Source organism: Taeniopygia guttata, chromosome 7, assembly GCF_048771995.1.
Source record: "Taeniopygia guttata chromosome 7, bTaeGut7.mat, whole genome shotgun sequence".
Taxonomy (NCBI): Eukaryota; Metazoa; Chordata; class Aves; order Passeriformes; family Estrildidae; genus Taeniopygia; species Taeniopygia guttata.
The window spans coordinates 27,591,911-27,609,648 of NC_133032.1; the positions used below are offsets into that span (position 1 = coordinate 27,591,911).

The 17,738-nt window shown below is 40.1% G+C and overlaps 1 protein-coding gene across 1 annotated transcript; it reads right to left on the reverse strand.

The window, feature by feature from the left end:
- Positions 1-1,568: 1,568 nt before the first annotated feature.
- ZC3H15 (zinc finger CCCH-type containing 15) lies at positions 1,569-12,724 on the reverse strand. The gene is made up of 10 exons (XM_002196137.6): positions 12,525-12,724; positions 10,529-10,630; positions 7,806-7,917; positions 6,184-6,336; positions 5,208-5,299; positions 3,975-4,157; positions 3,230-3,376; positions 2,929-3,033; positions 2,573-2,699; positions 1,569-2,357 (listed from the first exon to the last, which is right to left on the reverse strand). The coding sequence occupies exons 1-10, from the start codon at positions 12,600-12,602 to the stop codon at positions 2,164-2,166; spliced, it is 1,293 nt and encodes a 430-aa protein (XP_002196173.4). The 5' UTR covers positions 12,603-12,724; the 3' UTR covers positions 1,569-2,163.
- Between the last annotated feature and the right edge of the window lie 5,014 nt (positions 12,725-17,738).

The following is a 17,738-nucleotide window of genomic DNA, read 5'->3' on the forward strand; positions in this document are numbered from 1 at the left end:
CCAGCCAGGAGCTGTGCCAGAGTGAGTGGAGAGGAAAAAAGAGTGAAAACCAAACAGGGACAGCCAGCTATTATTTCCTGCCCATGTGAATTCATCTGTCAACAGCAAATGGTCAGGAAAATCAGGTTTTCTTCAGCTAGCCTACAGATGTTCAGTGGATTTCAGTGCTATGCGGGATGAGCGTCCAAATGTTTAAATGACACCTGTACAAAGGAGTCGTGCAACACAACCATCCTTTTAGACCCAAAAGGGCACACAGGCACGCTCTGCCTATCCATCAGGGTTTTATTAGCTGAAATTCATGAGTCACCCTGACATTTCTCCATGGTAAAACTCAAGTAATGTGAACAGAATGTTGGCAAAGATTTAAGCTATTTACATCAGTGAAACAGGTAAGTATTATCAAAAGGAGTATTATATACAATAAACCAATCCCTAAAACACAAAACATAGAAAGCCATTCTCTTCCTTGATAATGATTAAATTACTTTTATTCCCATTTAAAATATACAACTTTGAAAATTTATGCAACATACATTCAAATGAATTGCATTCTTAAGTGTCCTGATAACCAGGCATTCTATTGCTGGCCAGTATAATACAATAGTCCATCAACTCTGTTTATTTATGGCCACAGGAGAAAAATCTGCATAAATAAATCTTTATATCTGATAGTGCAGCTTTTCCTTAAACACATTTAGAAGTCACTTTCAGTAGGCCTCTTTCTCCTAAGCACTGCTTCTTGTTCCTACAGGAAAAAATGAATTCCACAATGATCCCAAAAAAGGCCAAAAATTCTAAGTCTGCTATTTTAGAAATAGCATTCAAGATACAAGAGTCAATTCAGCAGTGCCAGAAATAACCAGTAAAGCTAATATTACCATCCAAAAGCAGTTTGGGAAAGCTCTCTAACAATGCCATAATTCTTACTGGTCTGTAAGTACAGATTTAAGAGCTTTAGAAAAATCAATATACCAAGGGTATCATCAGTACAGCAGGACTGTGGTGGACACCACAGGGAGTATGGCAAGGAGGAGCAGCTCCCTGGAAAAGCACCACTGCTGAGAAATCTTTGTGGCAGACACTCAACGCACTGGAAAAGGACACACTGAGACTTGGATCAAGTGCAGTCTGCAGGGTACAGCACCTGAGGCAACTTACCCCTGTACAACTTCCTGTTATCTAGAGGACACCAAAGGGATGACAGGCATGTTTTGGGCTGTAACTTCCCTGCTCTGCAGAGCCTGAGGTCTTCACTAATCTACAAAAGACAGTGGGGAGAGAATGAGACTGGAATAGCAGTCAGTGATGTATAGCAGGTATTACATCAGTTAATGGGCGGGCAGGGGATAAGAACAGCAAGGGAGAAAAGCTGGCTGCTGAATTTTACACTGCATCAAGAGCAGACAAACAACTATAATGGCAGCTAGCCCAAATTTAACTGAAGCCAACATCATCACTTCTGTATCAAGACTGCAGAGAAAAACATCTACCACTCCATCAGAAAATCCGGTTCTTAACAGTTTGGTATGATATCCTAACTTAGCAGAGAAAAATCAACACAGATATTTTAAAGTTGATAATTTTTATTTACAGATTTATTGGCAAAAGGTGGTGGGAAAGTTTAAAACATTTTAAACAGAGGGCACCGTACTGGTATTGTATGAAATATCAGTTCACAATCTTCAGTATCCAGCTGATCAAATAAAGCTAATCACCACTTAAAGAAGCATAATCTGCATCAGCTCCATTAGAGTACCATGCTTAAAAACCACTTCAGGCAGTTTCTAAATCAACACAATCACTAATAAAAATGCAGTTTTGGTGAAGAATGTATACTTGTATTTTTGTACTGTACCTTATGTCAAATTGCCCACTTGCATACTGGCAAAGCGATTACACTTCCTACTCTCAGATGGAAGTTTTAATCTCTCTGTCTGCAAATTCAGCTGTCAGGTAATTCTGAACTACTCTTAACATTTTACTGTGAGCATAGCCAAGACTGGAGTAGATGAGATTGAAAAAAACATTCCTGCTTTATCACGTGCCCATCATATTCAGCTGCATAACCATAAACATCTTGTTTAAGAATTCTATTCAAAAAGGAGAAAAAAATGTAGTCAGTTTTCACATAGGTTTAATTCCTCACTGGAGCTTTTTAGTTCATTCTTCTAAATCAAGAGTGTTTAGTTCTTCTTCTAGTTCATCCAAGTCCTCTCCCGTAAAGAGATTTTCATCAACTGGAACTGCATCAATGACTCCATTTTCCAAGTCCCCATCTCCATCATTATCTTCCTCTAAATCATTTTCCTCGCTGTTGTTTATATCACCACCAGAAGCTTCACTTAATTTATTATCTGAAAATAAACATAATTCTCAGGCATTTCAGTGTCACAAGCTTCTTAATCACCAATTGAATCCACAATCCTACTAAACATGCGTTTACAACTATCAATAAGCTACTTTATTTGAAATTCATACAGACTTATATTGGCCAAAATGCATGTACCTGGTTAATATGCAAGGCTGGATAATCAACTATGAAGACAGGTTGGAAAAAATTACAACTTACCATCCATTTCTACTGAAGTGTATGTGCTGAATCGCTCTGGACTAGCCACTGTAATACCAGTCTCCTCTACTGCCTTGGGGACATACAGGTTCAAATCTATATCATTTATGCACACAGGGTCTTCCATCTGGAAAATTAACCAAGATGCTCTGAATGAATTACTTTTCCACAAAAATCCTCACTTCTGCAAGATTTCTACAACATTTGTCACCTTCAACAGGACCTTCTGATAAAATATACTCTGTGGCAGTATTAACAACCAAGCTTATCAATTTCATTGTAAGGGCTTTCAAGCTGACATTTTTCAAACTTGAATGCAATTCAAATATTCTTTGATTTAATCCTGTTTCCTTTACCTCATCATCATCTCCTGCTCCTTGAACATAATGTGTGTCATCTGCTTCTTCATCATCTGCATCAACCAACTCTGGCCGGAACTCAAATACTTCACGTCCACTGATCTATTCACAGCAAAAGAAACCTTCAGTTATCACTTCATGGAATTTACACTGCTTACAAAAACCCACAAGCAAACCACAAAAAAGGAAACTAAAATGGCACACAATAATAAGCAAAACTATTTCAGGCCAGCTACCCCTTCACAAAACTTTATTTAGTTGCTCTTCTTACAATTAAGAATTGGACTGTAAAACTTACCACCAATGCTTTGCCAGCTTTAAAATCTGCTTTCCTCCTCTCCATATCTTGCTCAGCCTTATCAATTTTTTCTTGTCTTTTTCTTCTCTTCCATGCAATAAAACACTCTAGAGTAATTTTGGTAACATTTGGTCCTAAGGCAGCACGCTGTCCAGAAAAGAGGCTGATTAATGCTAGAAACTCTTTCCAAAGGCTATAACAAATTGTATATTTAATTACTCTTTTCTTAACATTTGACTCAACATGGGATTTTCTAGTTAGTGAGACGAGTTAGCATGAAAATGTATAGGAAAAGTGGAGGAGGAAATAAAGACAAGAGCTCAGCTCTGCTCAAGTTACACTGCCAAGCAATGGGGACAAAGTAGCAGAACAGTAACACCTTCAGAAGGTCTTGTGCTCTTGGTGTTGCTGCCTCATTAGAGAGTTAAGGAGACACTGAGCTGGGGATGAGAAAAGCCACAGAAGAAATTGTAATGGATAAATGAGAAACAGCATTTAAGAAATGGAAGCCTCCTAAAAAAGGGGTAAGCAACAGCTGCACTAAGTATGGAGCTATAATTAATTCTATTCAGTAAATAATAGTTTCTAAACAAAACATGAAACAATGCTATGCATCCTTTGCCCTAGCTTATACAGCTCTAAAAACATCTAATAGTTTTTTATTATAAATTAGTAAATTTTTTAGGCATCTCTTCAGAGTAATACAAGCAGCTACCACCAAAAGATAGCTGTCTAACAACTTTACCTCTTTTTCTATTAAATCTTCTAAGGAAATTTCATCTTGCTTTTCTTCCTTCTTTTTGTCTTTCTTTAGTACAAAGCCTGGAGGGAGGGCATGGCGATACATACAGTTGTCTCCTCCACCTGGACAGACCCAGAACCATCCGTATTTGTTGTTCTCAATAGCATCAAGGAAGTATTTGCAGACCTGTATAAAACCAGTGGTTGTTAGCACTGTGTCCTCTTTCCATCCCCAGCATTTTACATCCCTTGTCAGAAATTCAGTAAGTCCAACTCAGCTGTGCTCGGAACAGAAGGAACATGTGAATTACATTGCTACTAAAAATAGTAGGCAAAGTAGTGCAACTGAGTATCTAAAACTCATGTAGTCAACAGCTTTTGCTTCCTCAATATGATTCCAATTAAAGAAAGACAAGATGACAGAAGACCTGGCAACTCTGCACTTCTGTAAAACCAGCAGCACATCTCTTTCTGCTCACCAACATTGGTGCAGTTTTAAACAACACAAATTGCATCTGCCTCCCATGTTGTCAAACCTTCCAGCTCTGGATCCTGAGGTAAAGATGGCAACCTAGGACCTTTAACAAGCAATTCATAGTTTATATTTAGCCACAACAATGTTTTAACTTTTGCAAATTTAGGCTGTACCAGTGGATTATTTAATTACTTGGTATTGAAAATTAGGTGAAATAGTCCCAAAGAATGAAAAAGGCATTAAACCAACTAAAAAATATTGTTGAACTTAAGAGTCCAGGAATTACAAATTACTGTCAATTCATAAATTAGGTGAAAATTCAAAAGCTTATAATGCTTGTATGTCACCCAGTACATAGATAAATCAGTAAGTATCACAGTCACCGCAATTTCACTAATCACAATATTTGGATTTTCTATGCAATTAGAATGTGTTTGATATACTGCTGAAACCTTGGGCATTTATATAAAGCACTTCACCTACTATCCATTTGTAACATACATGATAAAACTTTTTATGGACTGAAAACTGCTGTTGAGTCGTGTTTTTCTTTGTGGTTTTGGTTTTTTAATTTTTAAAGATATTACAAGAAATACTATCAGGCCAGCCATCTACTCAGAATATTATTATTATTATGATATTCCATTCTAAATTTTTATATAATGATAAACACATCTAATGCCAGACTGCACTGCACTTAATTCCTTCTAGTACAGCTCAATTGAAAAAAAAAAAAAAAAGTAAAAATAATAGAAGACATACTATTTGGGTTTTGGGTTTTTTCTTTTCTGCCTCACCATGCTTCTTGTTCACTACTTCTTCCAGTTTCTTCTCATCCCAGTTGTCCATTGTATCTAGAAAAAAACAACAGATGGTGTCACAGAAAATTCCAAATACTGAACACTGCCAGCAGGCTGTTTTTCTGCCCAGTAACAGTTTTAATATCAAATTCTTACATTTTAAGTAGCTTATACTAGGGAATATAAATTTATGTTCTTAAAATATTGTTTTCAAACTCTCCTATGCCACTCAAAAGACAATTACCTCAAAAGCCCTAGAAATTTTAATTTTGAAATGTATAAAGTGTATTTCAGTTAAAACAAGACAACTGAACAAAAGAGAAGGTTGGAGGGTAACACTCAGAAATACAGTTAATCTAACTTGAGGCTTGAAAGACATAACACCAAATTATCTGTGTTAAAGTTGAAAGAAACTTCCACCTAAAGAAGCAAATCACCAATAACAACATTAGCAGTCAATCTGTGGGATCCCACCACATACATTTACGATGACATAGGCTAAAATTCAAATAAAGACTGAGACTAAGGAAATGCGAAAAAAACAAGTTCTATAAAATCTCTAATGCCTGCCGAATAAAAGTAAAATCCAGAGTATTTTGCCAACAAGTCACCTGGGGAGAGAAAGTCACAGAAAAAATTACCAAGTACCCCTAAATGTAGAACTGTGCACCTTTGGCCAAACACTAGTAGCAGCTCTGGAAGGCAACTCTGGCTGCTCATTGCACTTCCCCTTTTCCTTTCTACAGAGTTGAAGAGGGAAACAGCAACTGCAAGAAAGGTCAAATACTGCTAAACTTGCAACCTGTACCACTGAATACGTGACACAGCCACAGTCACTGTGCTTCAGGATCATAACCACAATACAGAAGACACTCAATCTTAAAATTCCAGTTTCAGAATCAGAATAGCTTAGCAGTAACTTTCTACAACTATTATACCTTTTTCAAGGTCTTCATCTCTTGCATCAATGTAGACACTTCGTTTTTCACACTTCCTTTCCAATGACAAATCATGAGAAAACTTGCACTTGTCTCCTTTAGTGCATTGGCCTTGCTTGAAGAAAGCACAAACTACAGATTTTGGGTCAGCACCTGAGTGAAGGAAGTTTTTATATTTTAATACTGTTTTTAAGCAATTCTAACATTAGCAATTCTGAGAATACCAAGGATAAGTAGAGAATGAAAATATGTTTTAAATATTAAATATTTAAAGTGTCCATGGTAAGTACATAATTCATGCCCTGAACTTCCCAAATTTACTTTTACTGCATGGTATTGACATTAACTATCAGAGCTGCCACTAAACTATTCAAAGAAATAAATATGGTGTGCATGAGCAAATTATTCATTTGTGCATTACAATACATCAAAGAGATCATCCTGTGCAACTTCCTCCCTATACATGAAGCTATTCTTGCCCCTAGTACAGAGTAAAGCATTTTCTGGATGTCAACCTTTTCCCAACAGATCAACACCACACTACAATAAATTACAGTAAGTTAACCCACACTCACTCAAACCACTTTCCTCCTTTAAAAATAGAAAGAAAATGGCTGATTAGAGACCCCAAAATAAGCAACTGCTGTTCTAATATGAACTATACAATCACCCTAATTACAGTTTAAGTAAAAATAATCCTACTAAAAAAATCATTTGACCATTAGGAGGTCATTAGCAATGAAAGAAGCAGGTGTAAGTGTATTTATGAGACATGACTAAATCAGAAATACTTTACTTGTAGTATTAAGTTATCATGGAAGATTTTAGGCTTGAGGTTTTCACATGATGCTTCACTTTTGGTTTGAATGAAAGTGATTTCAGTATGTACAGCAACACCTGTTTAAAATGTAACCTAAGAATCTGGGTAATATAAGTTTTCTGAAATAACTCAAAGCCAAAAACTGCTTGATTTAGAGAAAACTTATACAGAAAGCTGCAGGTCACAAACATAAGTGTCTTTTGCTGCTGATCAGTGCCACAGTGAGTAAATATCAGGTTTGCTTTAAGTCTATGAAAACCACACCTCTTTTGTTAAAAATTATTGCACATAAGCTCCAGAAGATAGGTGAGTAAAAACTTGGTAACATCACAAAATTTGTTTGTTCAATAACCAACCTTGAGAGAGACCAGTAACAAGAAAGCATTTACTGTTCTGATTTGAGTACAAGTCTTCTGTTAAGACAACAGTTATGATCTTATATTCTTTCTTTGGATTTTCACACTTCCCTGGGGAGACACGCTGTTTTAAAGAAATACCATCACACACATAAAAAAATCATTCCACACATCCAGAAGCATCTGATGAATCAGAACACAGCCAAGTATCTTCAGCTGTGCTGACAACATCAATGTAGCTTTTACTATTCTAATGATCTACTGACCCCAGGGGACTTGCCAAAACAATGTCAAGTCATGACTGACAAAATACTTGGCATACTAGATGGAGGAGCAAACAGTCACATCTATTCAATTAAAATAACTGGTGTTTTTGAAGGGTTATTATACCTCAAGTAGGTATATGAATAAGAAAACATAAATTAAGAGAAATCACTTAGTCATACCTTTGCTAATTTTCTGTGCAGCAACCACAGGCTTGAAGAGCTCATTTAATTCTTGTAATTCTTTTTTCTTATCTTCTTTCTTTAATTTCTTCTCACTTTCTGATTGAGCAACCTATAAACATAAAAGTAGGATGCCAGGACTCCCTTCACTCAAACTGCACATTGAAGCAGCCAATCATTCCAAATCAGTTTACAAGGGCAGGAATGAAACAACCTGTGATGCCTGCAAGGCTCAGAATTGCTGCTCTTGTGTGTGCAGCTGGTGCCCTTTACTGGCACTGACCTGTCCCACAGGAGGGACAGCAAAATATTTAGCAAAATAAACCTGCCAGAGAGGAGAGGTGCTGGCAGGTACCTGTAGTGTCACAGTGACCCCTACTGCGCCTTTGCAGGAAGGAAAGCCAATGAGAGGCATTGAAACTTCTCCTTTTGCAGTGCAACTCCTTCTAGATCTGCAGGAAAAAAGCCTCTCTCGACTCCCCTACATGCTGCTTTGCTCTTTCTTCTGATCTATACAACAGGTAGAAATTCCAGCAAATCTGTCCATAGAAGTTGGAAGTGCTTTTAGAACATTATTTCAGCTGGATCAACTCAACATATGAATGTTTCATTGCTTAACTAAGGACCAAAGACTTGAAAACAAGCTCATCCAGGGAAGCAAAAACTGCATGGATAAGGAAAAAAAAATTCCTGACCCTTTCTTGGGTAAGCCAGAGCAGGTGTGTCTATACCAAAGTGGGATGAAAGCACATAAAAAAGCACATGGGAGAAACATTCTTAGATCAGATATGCAAGGAGGTTTTAGCAAGGTGGGGATCCATCTGTTTTTCAAGTAACAAGTGGCAGGATAAGTGGAAATGGTCTCAAGTTACCCCACACAATGTTTAGATGAGATTTTAAGAAACATTTTATCACTGAAAGGGTGGGTCAAGCATTAGTGGACTCACCATCCCTGTAAGTGTTCCAAATGTGCAGATGGGGCACTTGGGAACATGGTTTAGTGGTGAACAGGTAGTGCAGGGTTAATGGCTGGACTCAATCATCTTAGAGGTCTTCTCTACCCGGAAGGATTCCATGTTTATTTGACTCTGGTCCTTATGGAAGCCAGTGAGACTAACAAAGTATGTGGGTGCACAAACAAGTATGTGGGTAATCTTTTCTAAAATACAGTATGATATTAAAAACATATCTTTGTTCTTATGGTGAATTTGGCAAAAATACACCAAATTGTTTTAGAAAGGAATTAGCAGCTTGGCTAGTTTTCCTATTAGAAGTTCACAAACACTATTTTAAATAACACACAGACCCACGTATGTCAGCTACAGAAAACTGTACTTTAAGAATGCTTTTCTCTTCAGAGCCCTAAAAGCTTGAAAATTAACAAACCAACAAAAAAAACCAAACAAAATCTCCCAAAACCAAAGAAGAAACAAAATCAAAAAAGGAGCAAAAACAAAACAAAACAAAAAAACAACCCAAAAACACCCACTACCAAAGCTAAAACTCTGACAACATTTCTATTTTAATCTTGTGACATGAGGAAAATTGCTTTAAAAAGTTCTTTCTCAGACACAATCCTAACTGAAAGCTATTCTATAAGGCAAGAGAGGTATAATCAGGTTTAAAAATTTGGTCGTGACATCCAACACTTGGTAGCTACCAGCATTTGAGAAATGGCACTATTTTAGGCTGGCTATTTTACATATTGGTATCTGTATACATGCCACAGATCAAGGCATTTCATACACAAGTTTAACACTGTTTGAAAAGCACCAAAGTTTTTGAAGTGACATCAAGGAATATTTTCCACAACAAAAAAATTATTAGATGTAATGACCCAAATACCAACTTCACTTTTCAAGTTGGGCTTTCCATGTTAGCTCATCCTTGTTACGCAAGAAATGTATCATGACATCATGAATTGAGCTAATGTACATGTTATTATTTTACAGGCTTATTCATAGGACAGAAAGCTGGGTAAATATGTAACAGCAGCTGTCCTAGCACTGTAGGAATAAGAAACCTGGATCATTTCCATGAAATTCATGCTTTCTGACTGAGTATAATGTAAATATTGCATCTCATTTTATTTCATCATATAGAAGAGACAAGTTTCACGCAGCAGCTCAAAATTTCAGGTTTATTGACCAGAGTTCACCAAATAGATGCAGACTTGACAGACTTGTGTCCACTTAAAATTGTAATACATACTTCTGTAGGTAGAAGAATGTGAACATATAGGTTTATACTTTTATCTACTTTCAATTCCAGTTTTACTAACAACTATTGTTAATTTTAATTGCTCACTATTTCTCAAATAAGGTGGGAATTAAAGATAAAATAGAGAAAAAAGGTGCAACTGTACTTTGCTGACAGTCAGTATCTACTATTTCATTCCAGGCATACCTTAAACTGAATTATGCTGCTATCAGAACACTGTGGAGACAAACACTCACCCCGACTAGTTGAGTCTGGATGGGATGCAGTTCTTTTCTCACAACAAAAGCCAACCAAACAAGAAACAAATCCAACAAACCCCCACACTCTGTACCACCTTTACACAGGTACACAATTACAGCTAGACAACTGTCAGCTAGGTCTGAGCCAGTCACATGAGGCAAGGAACAACTCAGCTGCCTTCTCCTTCAGTACCTGATCATCTGTACAGAGAATGAAAGATATTTGACAATGCAGTGGGAAAACATTCCACAATAAATGCTTACCTGACGGGGATTCTGCTGACCAAACTTAACCTGGTGAGTCACAGCCTTGATAAACTTCTGCTGCTTTGCACCTTTTTTATTCTTTAGGCCAAATGTTTTGTCCTAAATCAAGAGATAAATAAAGCCATATTAATTAAAAAAAAACCCCAAACCACCAAAACAACAGAAACCCCACCCTTGCCACTCCTCTCAGGCTTTCAGGAAAAGATTATTTCCTCAAACAATACAAGCAATCCAAGAAACAGTATGGACAAAATTTAGACTCCTCAAATCATCTTCAGAAGCAGCTTTTCACCAGAACCTCCTGAAGGTGGCCTTGTGGGAGCTCTTGTTTTTATCAGAGGAGCTCCTCGTGCCTGCTATCAGCGTGAGAGTGCAAGCACAGCGTGCTCAGGCCTCTCAAGGCAACAGGACAAGATGTTTTTGGAGACTACCCAAGGAAGAGCTAAGGACTACAGGACAACTGATTAGCCATAACTACTGCTGGTTTCTCTTCCAGCTACCTGAAATCACTCATTGCTTCTGTCCTCGACTATTCAGACAAGCATCTATGCAACACACACCACATTTCTATTACCACATGTGACATATTGCTTTTCATTTTCAAGTATTGGAAGTTTTTTCTTTTCCAACTGTACTAATTTGAAGTGAAGTCTTTAGCTACATCAGGTCTGGACAGGTGTCTCTACTTCCTAAAATCCAGTGCTTGAAGTTCCTGTTTACTGCCTAAACCAATTCTTCCTCTGTATCTTCAGCTTTACTGCAAAGGAGAAGTTTCTATACCAAATCCATGAAAAAAAAAATCACAAAAAAAAAAAAAAAACACAAAAAAACCCAAAACCAACCAACAAAAAAACCAGCTTACTTTCACATGAGTATCTGAGGCAGAAGTTATATTTTGTAACCAAAATACCTGCCTTAAAATCTTATCCATGACTTTGATTTGATACCAACATTCTCTTCCTTGAAAGAAAAAGTTACCAGTGAAAATAGATCAGTGCAAATCTGGTTTTGGAAGTCAAACAATCCAAAAGTATATTATAAATTAATTACAAAATAAACAGGTCCAAGTTTGCAGACTCATGCTGTTTTCACTTACAACATGCTCCCTACGAACAGCAGCTTCTCTGTAATTTGGCATTAACTGGAGAAGTCAGAACAATGACTTGGGAAAGAAAATTTATCCTTTACACACTTGATTTCCACTGTAAGTACAGCACGTGTATTTGATTTACATAAAAATCTATTGCTAACAATTAATGCCAGTTTTTCATCTTTCAGCTACATTTCTTTGTAATAAAAAGAAGAATTGTTTTCTGAGGCAGCTACATTCAGCAAAAACCTCAGGAACTCCAACGTCAGGAGAACACAAGATCAACTGCTCTAACCTGACCTTTCCAAAAACCACAGAAACAACAACCCACAACCTCAGATTTAAAGGAACACTCATTACACGGGTATTTCACCTGAGCAGCATCCTTCATGCCAATAATTCAAGCAACTATTTAAATTTCTGTAACTACTCTGCCTGTATTCTCAGCATAAATTCACACACAGAGCATAGACAAATACACACACCCCTCTAACAGGTTTTGTTTTTCAATCTGGTCACACGAGTGAAACTGTAACAGAACCCACCGCAAATCTGAGGGAGGAACCAACGAATCACTAAGTTGCGAAGCGATCTCTGGAGACCACCTGGTCCTACCCCCAAAAACACAAACCTACAGCGCAGCCAGCCGGGTGTACTCTGAGCGTACACGGACACGAGAAAGGGCGAGGGGAAAAGACAGCACAGCAGCGCTGTCACAGCGTCCTCAGGCCCAGCACAATGTCCCGTCCGCAGCCGGGTCCCGGCAGCGCACAGGAGCCCCCCGGGAGCAGAGCGGCTCCGGCTCCGCGATCCTTGCCTCGGCCGCTCCGCCGGGAACGCGCAGGGAGCGGCTGGGCCCAGCCAGAGGCCGCGCCGGGAGAGCGGCGGCCTGGGCCTCCTCACCTCGATGATCTTCTCCTTCTTCTTCTGGTCGGCCTTCTTGCTGCCCCCCGCCGGCTGCTGCTGCTTCTTGGGGGGCATGGCGGGGCGTGGGGCGGCTCCGGGGCCGGGCCGGGTCGGGCCGGGAGCGCTCGGGCCGCGCCGCCGCCGCGGGGAGGAGCGATGGCTCCGCGGGGCACGACGGGAACGCGCCCGCCCAACCAATCGCCCAATCGCTCAATCGCCCAATCGCCTGCTGGGGCCGGCGGCGCGCGCCGCGGGAGACGTCACGGGCGGGGGCGGGGCTGCGTGACGTCACGAGAGCGCGCGCGGGGTTCTGCGGGGGGAATGCGTGAGGGGGAGTGAGGGACAGTGCTGGTCAGAGGGGATGGTTTCTGTATGAGGGACAGTGCTCTGCTGGTCAGAGGGGATGGTTTCTGTGTGACGGACAGTGCTGGTCAGAGGGGAAGGTTTCTGTGTGAGGGACAGTGCTGGTCAGAGGGGATGGTTTCTGTGTGAGGGACAGTGCTCTGCTGGTCAGAGGCTGCGGTTTCCTTGTGACGAGAAAGGGACACCGCTCTGCTGGTATGCGTTGGTTTCTGTGTGATGGAGAAGGGGACACTGCCTTGTGAGGGAAAAGGGACACCGCTCTGCTGGTCAGGCAGAGGTTTCTGTGTGAGGAGAAAGGGACACCGCTCTGCTGGTCAGGCAGAGGTTTCTGTGTGAGGAAAAAGGGACACCGCTCTGCTGGTATGCGTTGGTTTCTGTGTGATGGAGAAGGGGACACTGCTCTGCTGGTCAGAGGTTTTGGTTTCCTTGTGAGGGAAAAGGGACACTGCTCTGCTGGTCAGGCGGAGGTTTCTGTGTGAGGAGAAAGGGACACTGCTCTGCTGGTCAGGCGGAGGTTTCTGTGTGATGGAGAAAGGGACACTGCTCTGCTGGTCAGAGGTTTTGGTTTCCTTGTGACGAGAAAGGGACACCGCTCTGCTGGTATGCGTTGGTTTGTGTGTGATGGAGAAGGGGACACTGCTCTGCTGGTCAGAGGTTTTGGTTTCCTTGTGACGAGAAAGGGACACTGCTCTGCTGGTATGCGTTGGTTTCTGTGTGATGGAGAAGGGGACACTGCTCTGCTGGTCAGAGGTTTTGGTTTCCTTGTGAGGGAAAAGGGACACCGCTCTGCTGGTCAGGCGGAGGTTTCTGTGTGATGGAGAAGGGGACACTGCTCTGCTGTCAGAGGTTTCTCTGTGAAGGGAAAGGGACACTGCTCTGCTGTCAGAGGTTTCTGTGTGATGGAGAAAGGGCTGTCACCGCCCTCACAGCGACTCAGTCTGAACGGCCCGGCTGGTTCTGTAAGGATGGCCGTGTGGGTCATGTGTGTTGCAGAACCCAGCACAGTCTGAGCTTTTGAACTCTAGGAAAAATGTACAGGCTTAATAGGTTTACGAGTATTAACTTCTTCGTCCAGGCTGGGCTTAAAGCTAATTTTAGTGGTCATGCAATGCTCAATGCGGGAGGACCCATATTCAGGCAAGAATGTGCAGAAGGCTGTGCCTCCCAAGTGCCTCGGCCACCAGGGAAAGGACAGAGAGTGACCCGCGGCCAGGAGTTTGGGATTAAAGGAATATTTGTGCTCCAGAAACTCGGGAGAGACCCCAGAGGGGTATGGCATAAAGGGGAATCCCTTTATTCCAATCAAATTGATTCTTGCAGGACTCTGCTTTCTTCTTTGTAGACAATGGCTTTTTGCAGAGTGATTTTCCACTTAGGATTGTGAGAAACAGAGTTCAGGATAAAGAATTTTTGCAAAGTTTAATATAGGATAAAAGAAGAGACAAAACCCAGCACTGGGGTGCTCCTGGCCAGCAGTCAAAGAACACACCAGTACATACAGACAGTGTTATCTTTATATGGTTACATCACATGTATCTTCATGTGTTTCATACATTATTCAAACATTCTTGTGAACTTTCTGACGTTTCAGGAACTCCTTTGTTTGACTTCTTCACACTCTAGCTTATCTGCATGACATGCTATGCATCAGGTCAATATATTTTATTTCTTCTTGTGTCTCCATCCTGCTGTTTCACATCCCCTGATAAGGATTTAGTATGTCCTCCTTAAATTTAATGTGGTATTTCCTAATTGTCCTCCACTGCCCTGGTTTGTCATGGTTATCTTATCACTTGGATGGGTCAGTCAGTGGATGACCTTACACTCTTAGTTACACAAAAGCCTTTTCACATCTTCTGTTTTGCTAAGGTCTATAGAACAATACATTAATCATACTATTATTTCTGTAAGTGATACATAGATATTATATTTATGACACTGCTACTTCTGTGACCAATACTAAAGCTGATTATATCATATTAACAAGCAGCTAAAAAGAGAGAGTTATGATTTGTACTATATCTAAATACTTGTAATCAATACCAACGTGCAAAACCCAATACATAAATGCAAAAGCAAATATTATCTGGTTATTTGTAACAGAATCTACTGCATCCTGAAGGACACACAAAACAGACAATTAAATGTCAGGGGGACAAACAGCATCTCCCAGGATGCATCAACCCCCAGGTGATAAATCAATCCCAACTCCGCTGCTCACTGTGGGCATCTCTCCCCAGGGAAGGGCTCACAGCCCCCAGCCTGACAGAGTTCAGGATGTCCTGTGTCAGGCTCAGAGCTGGGACATGATGCACCATATTTATGGCATAAAGTAAAGCATTAGTTTTACCTCAACAAGACAAGGAGCTTCTCTCCATTGAGCGTGGCAGAGCACTGGAACAGCTGCCCAGGGAGGGCATGGAGCCTGCCTCTCTGGACACATTCCAAAGCCACCTGGATGTGTCCCTGTGTCACCTGCTGCTGGCAGGGCTGTTGGGTTGGCTAATCTCCTGAGGTCCCTACCAGCCCTGACAGTTCTGTGATTCTGTCATCCTTGTAGGGCCCTTCCAACTCAGAACATTCTGCAGCTCACAGTGCTGAGTAGCCATACCAGCCATTTGGCACACATTACTGCTTGTATGCTCAAAAAGGATGGAGTGGTTTGGTTCTTCAGTTTGGAATCTACATAGGCTGCATAATACTGGAAAACAATTCCAGATTTTGGTTTTGGGCTCAGAGTCACAAAGCAGACCATGGAAGGCCTAGGAGGTTCCCTGATTGACAGGCACTGGTTTACATTGGGTCAGATTTGTAATAACTAATAATTTCCTGACCCATCAGTAAAGACACAGCAGCACACAGCGGTGGGAGCCTGACACAGGAGGAATTCAGTCTAAAATTGAGCCCATTTTGTTTGAGCTATTGGGACAACTTGCTGCCTTATGTCAGTCATGCTCCTGCTAATGTCACTGCGATTCCACTGTAAGATGAGCCAGCCATATTGTTTCCTTCCCCTGTGACATTTATTTCATTTGTGGCATAAGCCACTGTGTCTTCCAATTTAAAGGAAAAATTATTCCCATGTTGTTGCCTCCTTTCATTATGATCTGAAAAAAATAGAGAACATGAAGATTACCATAAATATAATACATAATTAAAAGATTAATCCATCTAAGCCTGAAGAACAGTTTTTTATTTCTGGTTTCTAGAAATTTATGCAACTCGGTTCTAATTTGCATCCAGCAGTAGATTTAGAACTAGCTGAGGCTAGAGTTATGAGCTAACACAAGTCAGCACTGTCTACAATATTTCATTTAAAAAATCCTAAGTAACCACAGAAATATCAGGCTTAACATAACTTGAGCTTCTTGACTTTTTTCCACCTCCTTTGCTATATCTCAAAAATTAAGATTGTTACTCTAGTTTGTATGAACATTGATTGCTTTATAAGTAATTGAATAAATGACAAGTGAGTAGTCCAAAAGCTCATTGAACTTTACTAACATCATATTTCACTATGGTGTGCATGCATCTTCCACAGTTAAAATAAGCCCAGTTTAATACTTTCCTGTTCTTCCTCCCCAAATAAAAACCAAGCCATACATTTCTGCCAAGTGAAAAAGTTGAGTATGAACCTACAAAAACACAGCCAAAGAGCTGCTGCTTGCATCCAAATTGGAACCAGCAGCAGCCTCCAGATCCTTCCTTCTCTATCACAAGCCAGCTATAGAGTTGTAACTCCTACTCACCTGTGTATTTCTTTTGCATTTGAATAATACAGGTAAGGACATTCATTTCATCTTATTCATCTCCCCAGATACATGTTTTCATACTTGTGATAAAAGAACATTTTCAAGCTTTAGCCCACTGACAAAGATTGTTGAAATTAGGAATGTTTGGCCTGAAAAAAACCAAAAAGAGCTCAGGGAACCTTATCATTCTCTGCTGCTACATGAGAAGAGAGTGCAGTTGGGGGGGCAGGGGGTGGAGCTTATCTCTTCTCCACCCACCAAAAAAAAAAAAAAAAAAAATAGGACAAGAGAAGGCAGACTCAAAATGATGCCTAGAAGAGTCACCTTCCCTGCTGTTAATGTAGTTTTAACAGTGTCTTAGCAAATCAAGTTAGGGTGAGGCTGCCTCTCTGTTTGAGGCTCTTTGGTGGTCCCTAGCTGTTGGGCTTTGCCCACCACGGAAGGCCTATAGTCACTGCAAGTCCCATGAATTCTTGCCAGATAGACAAGTTCCTGTCTATACTCAGAGCTGTGTCATTTAGGGATATATGTTGCTGCTAAACCATGTCCAGGGAGGTTGTATACCTGCATACTGGCAAAAAGGATCTACTGATGTTGTCTAAACATGAATTTAGAGGCTGTGAGGTTCTTCAGACTTGTATTCTTTAAGCCAACATAAAACAATATTCATGTTAAGCAGCACTTTTTTATTTCCATGAGTTGCAGTTAATGTGTTATTATCAGAGTAATAATAATACAAATTCATTAAAAAAAAAAAACTTTGTCATTAGTGTTATGCTGCAGAGTTGAGCTGGTTATGCTAAATGTTTGCTTAGATGCAGGATAAAGTGATACTAGTCTATTATAAAAATATTTGTAAATATTATATACAACGTAAATACTTTCAATTGCTCAGTTCCATCAAATATCTAATTTTCTACTGTAGCTGGAAATTTTTTCTGTAATTCCAGCATGTTCAAATTGTTCATGAAGCCATTTACATGAAATTTCATGTATGGAGTACTATTGTGAAGAGCACATTATTAAAAAAAGCTGTGGTATGACATCTCTTAATGAAAGCAATACAGAGCTGGCAGGGAGCTTCTCTGTGAGGATG

Excerpts from the sequence above, each read along its gene's own strand:
- ZC3H15 (XM_002196137.6), bottom strand. The coding sequence starts at position 12,602 with ATGCCCCCCAAGAAGCAGCAGCAGCCGGCGGGGGGCAGCAAGAAGGCC. Across the intron at positions 6,337-7,805 it reads TGCACAGAAAATTAGCAAAG|GTGCTGACCCAAAATCTGTA; the intron begins GTATGACTAAGT and ends TCCTTCACTCAG. Across the intron at positions 3,377-3,974 it reads AAGATTTAATAGAAAAAGAG|CGTGCTGCCTTAGGACCAAA; the intron begins GTAAAGTTGTTA and ends TTTTCTGGACAG.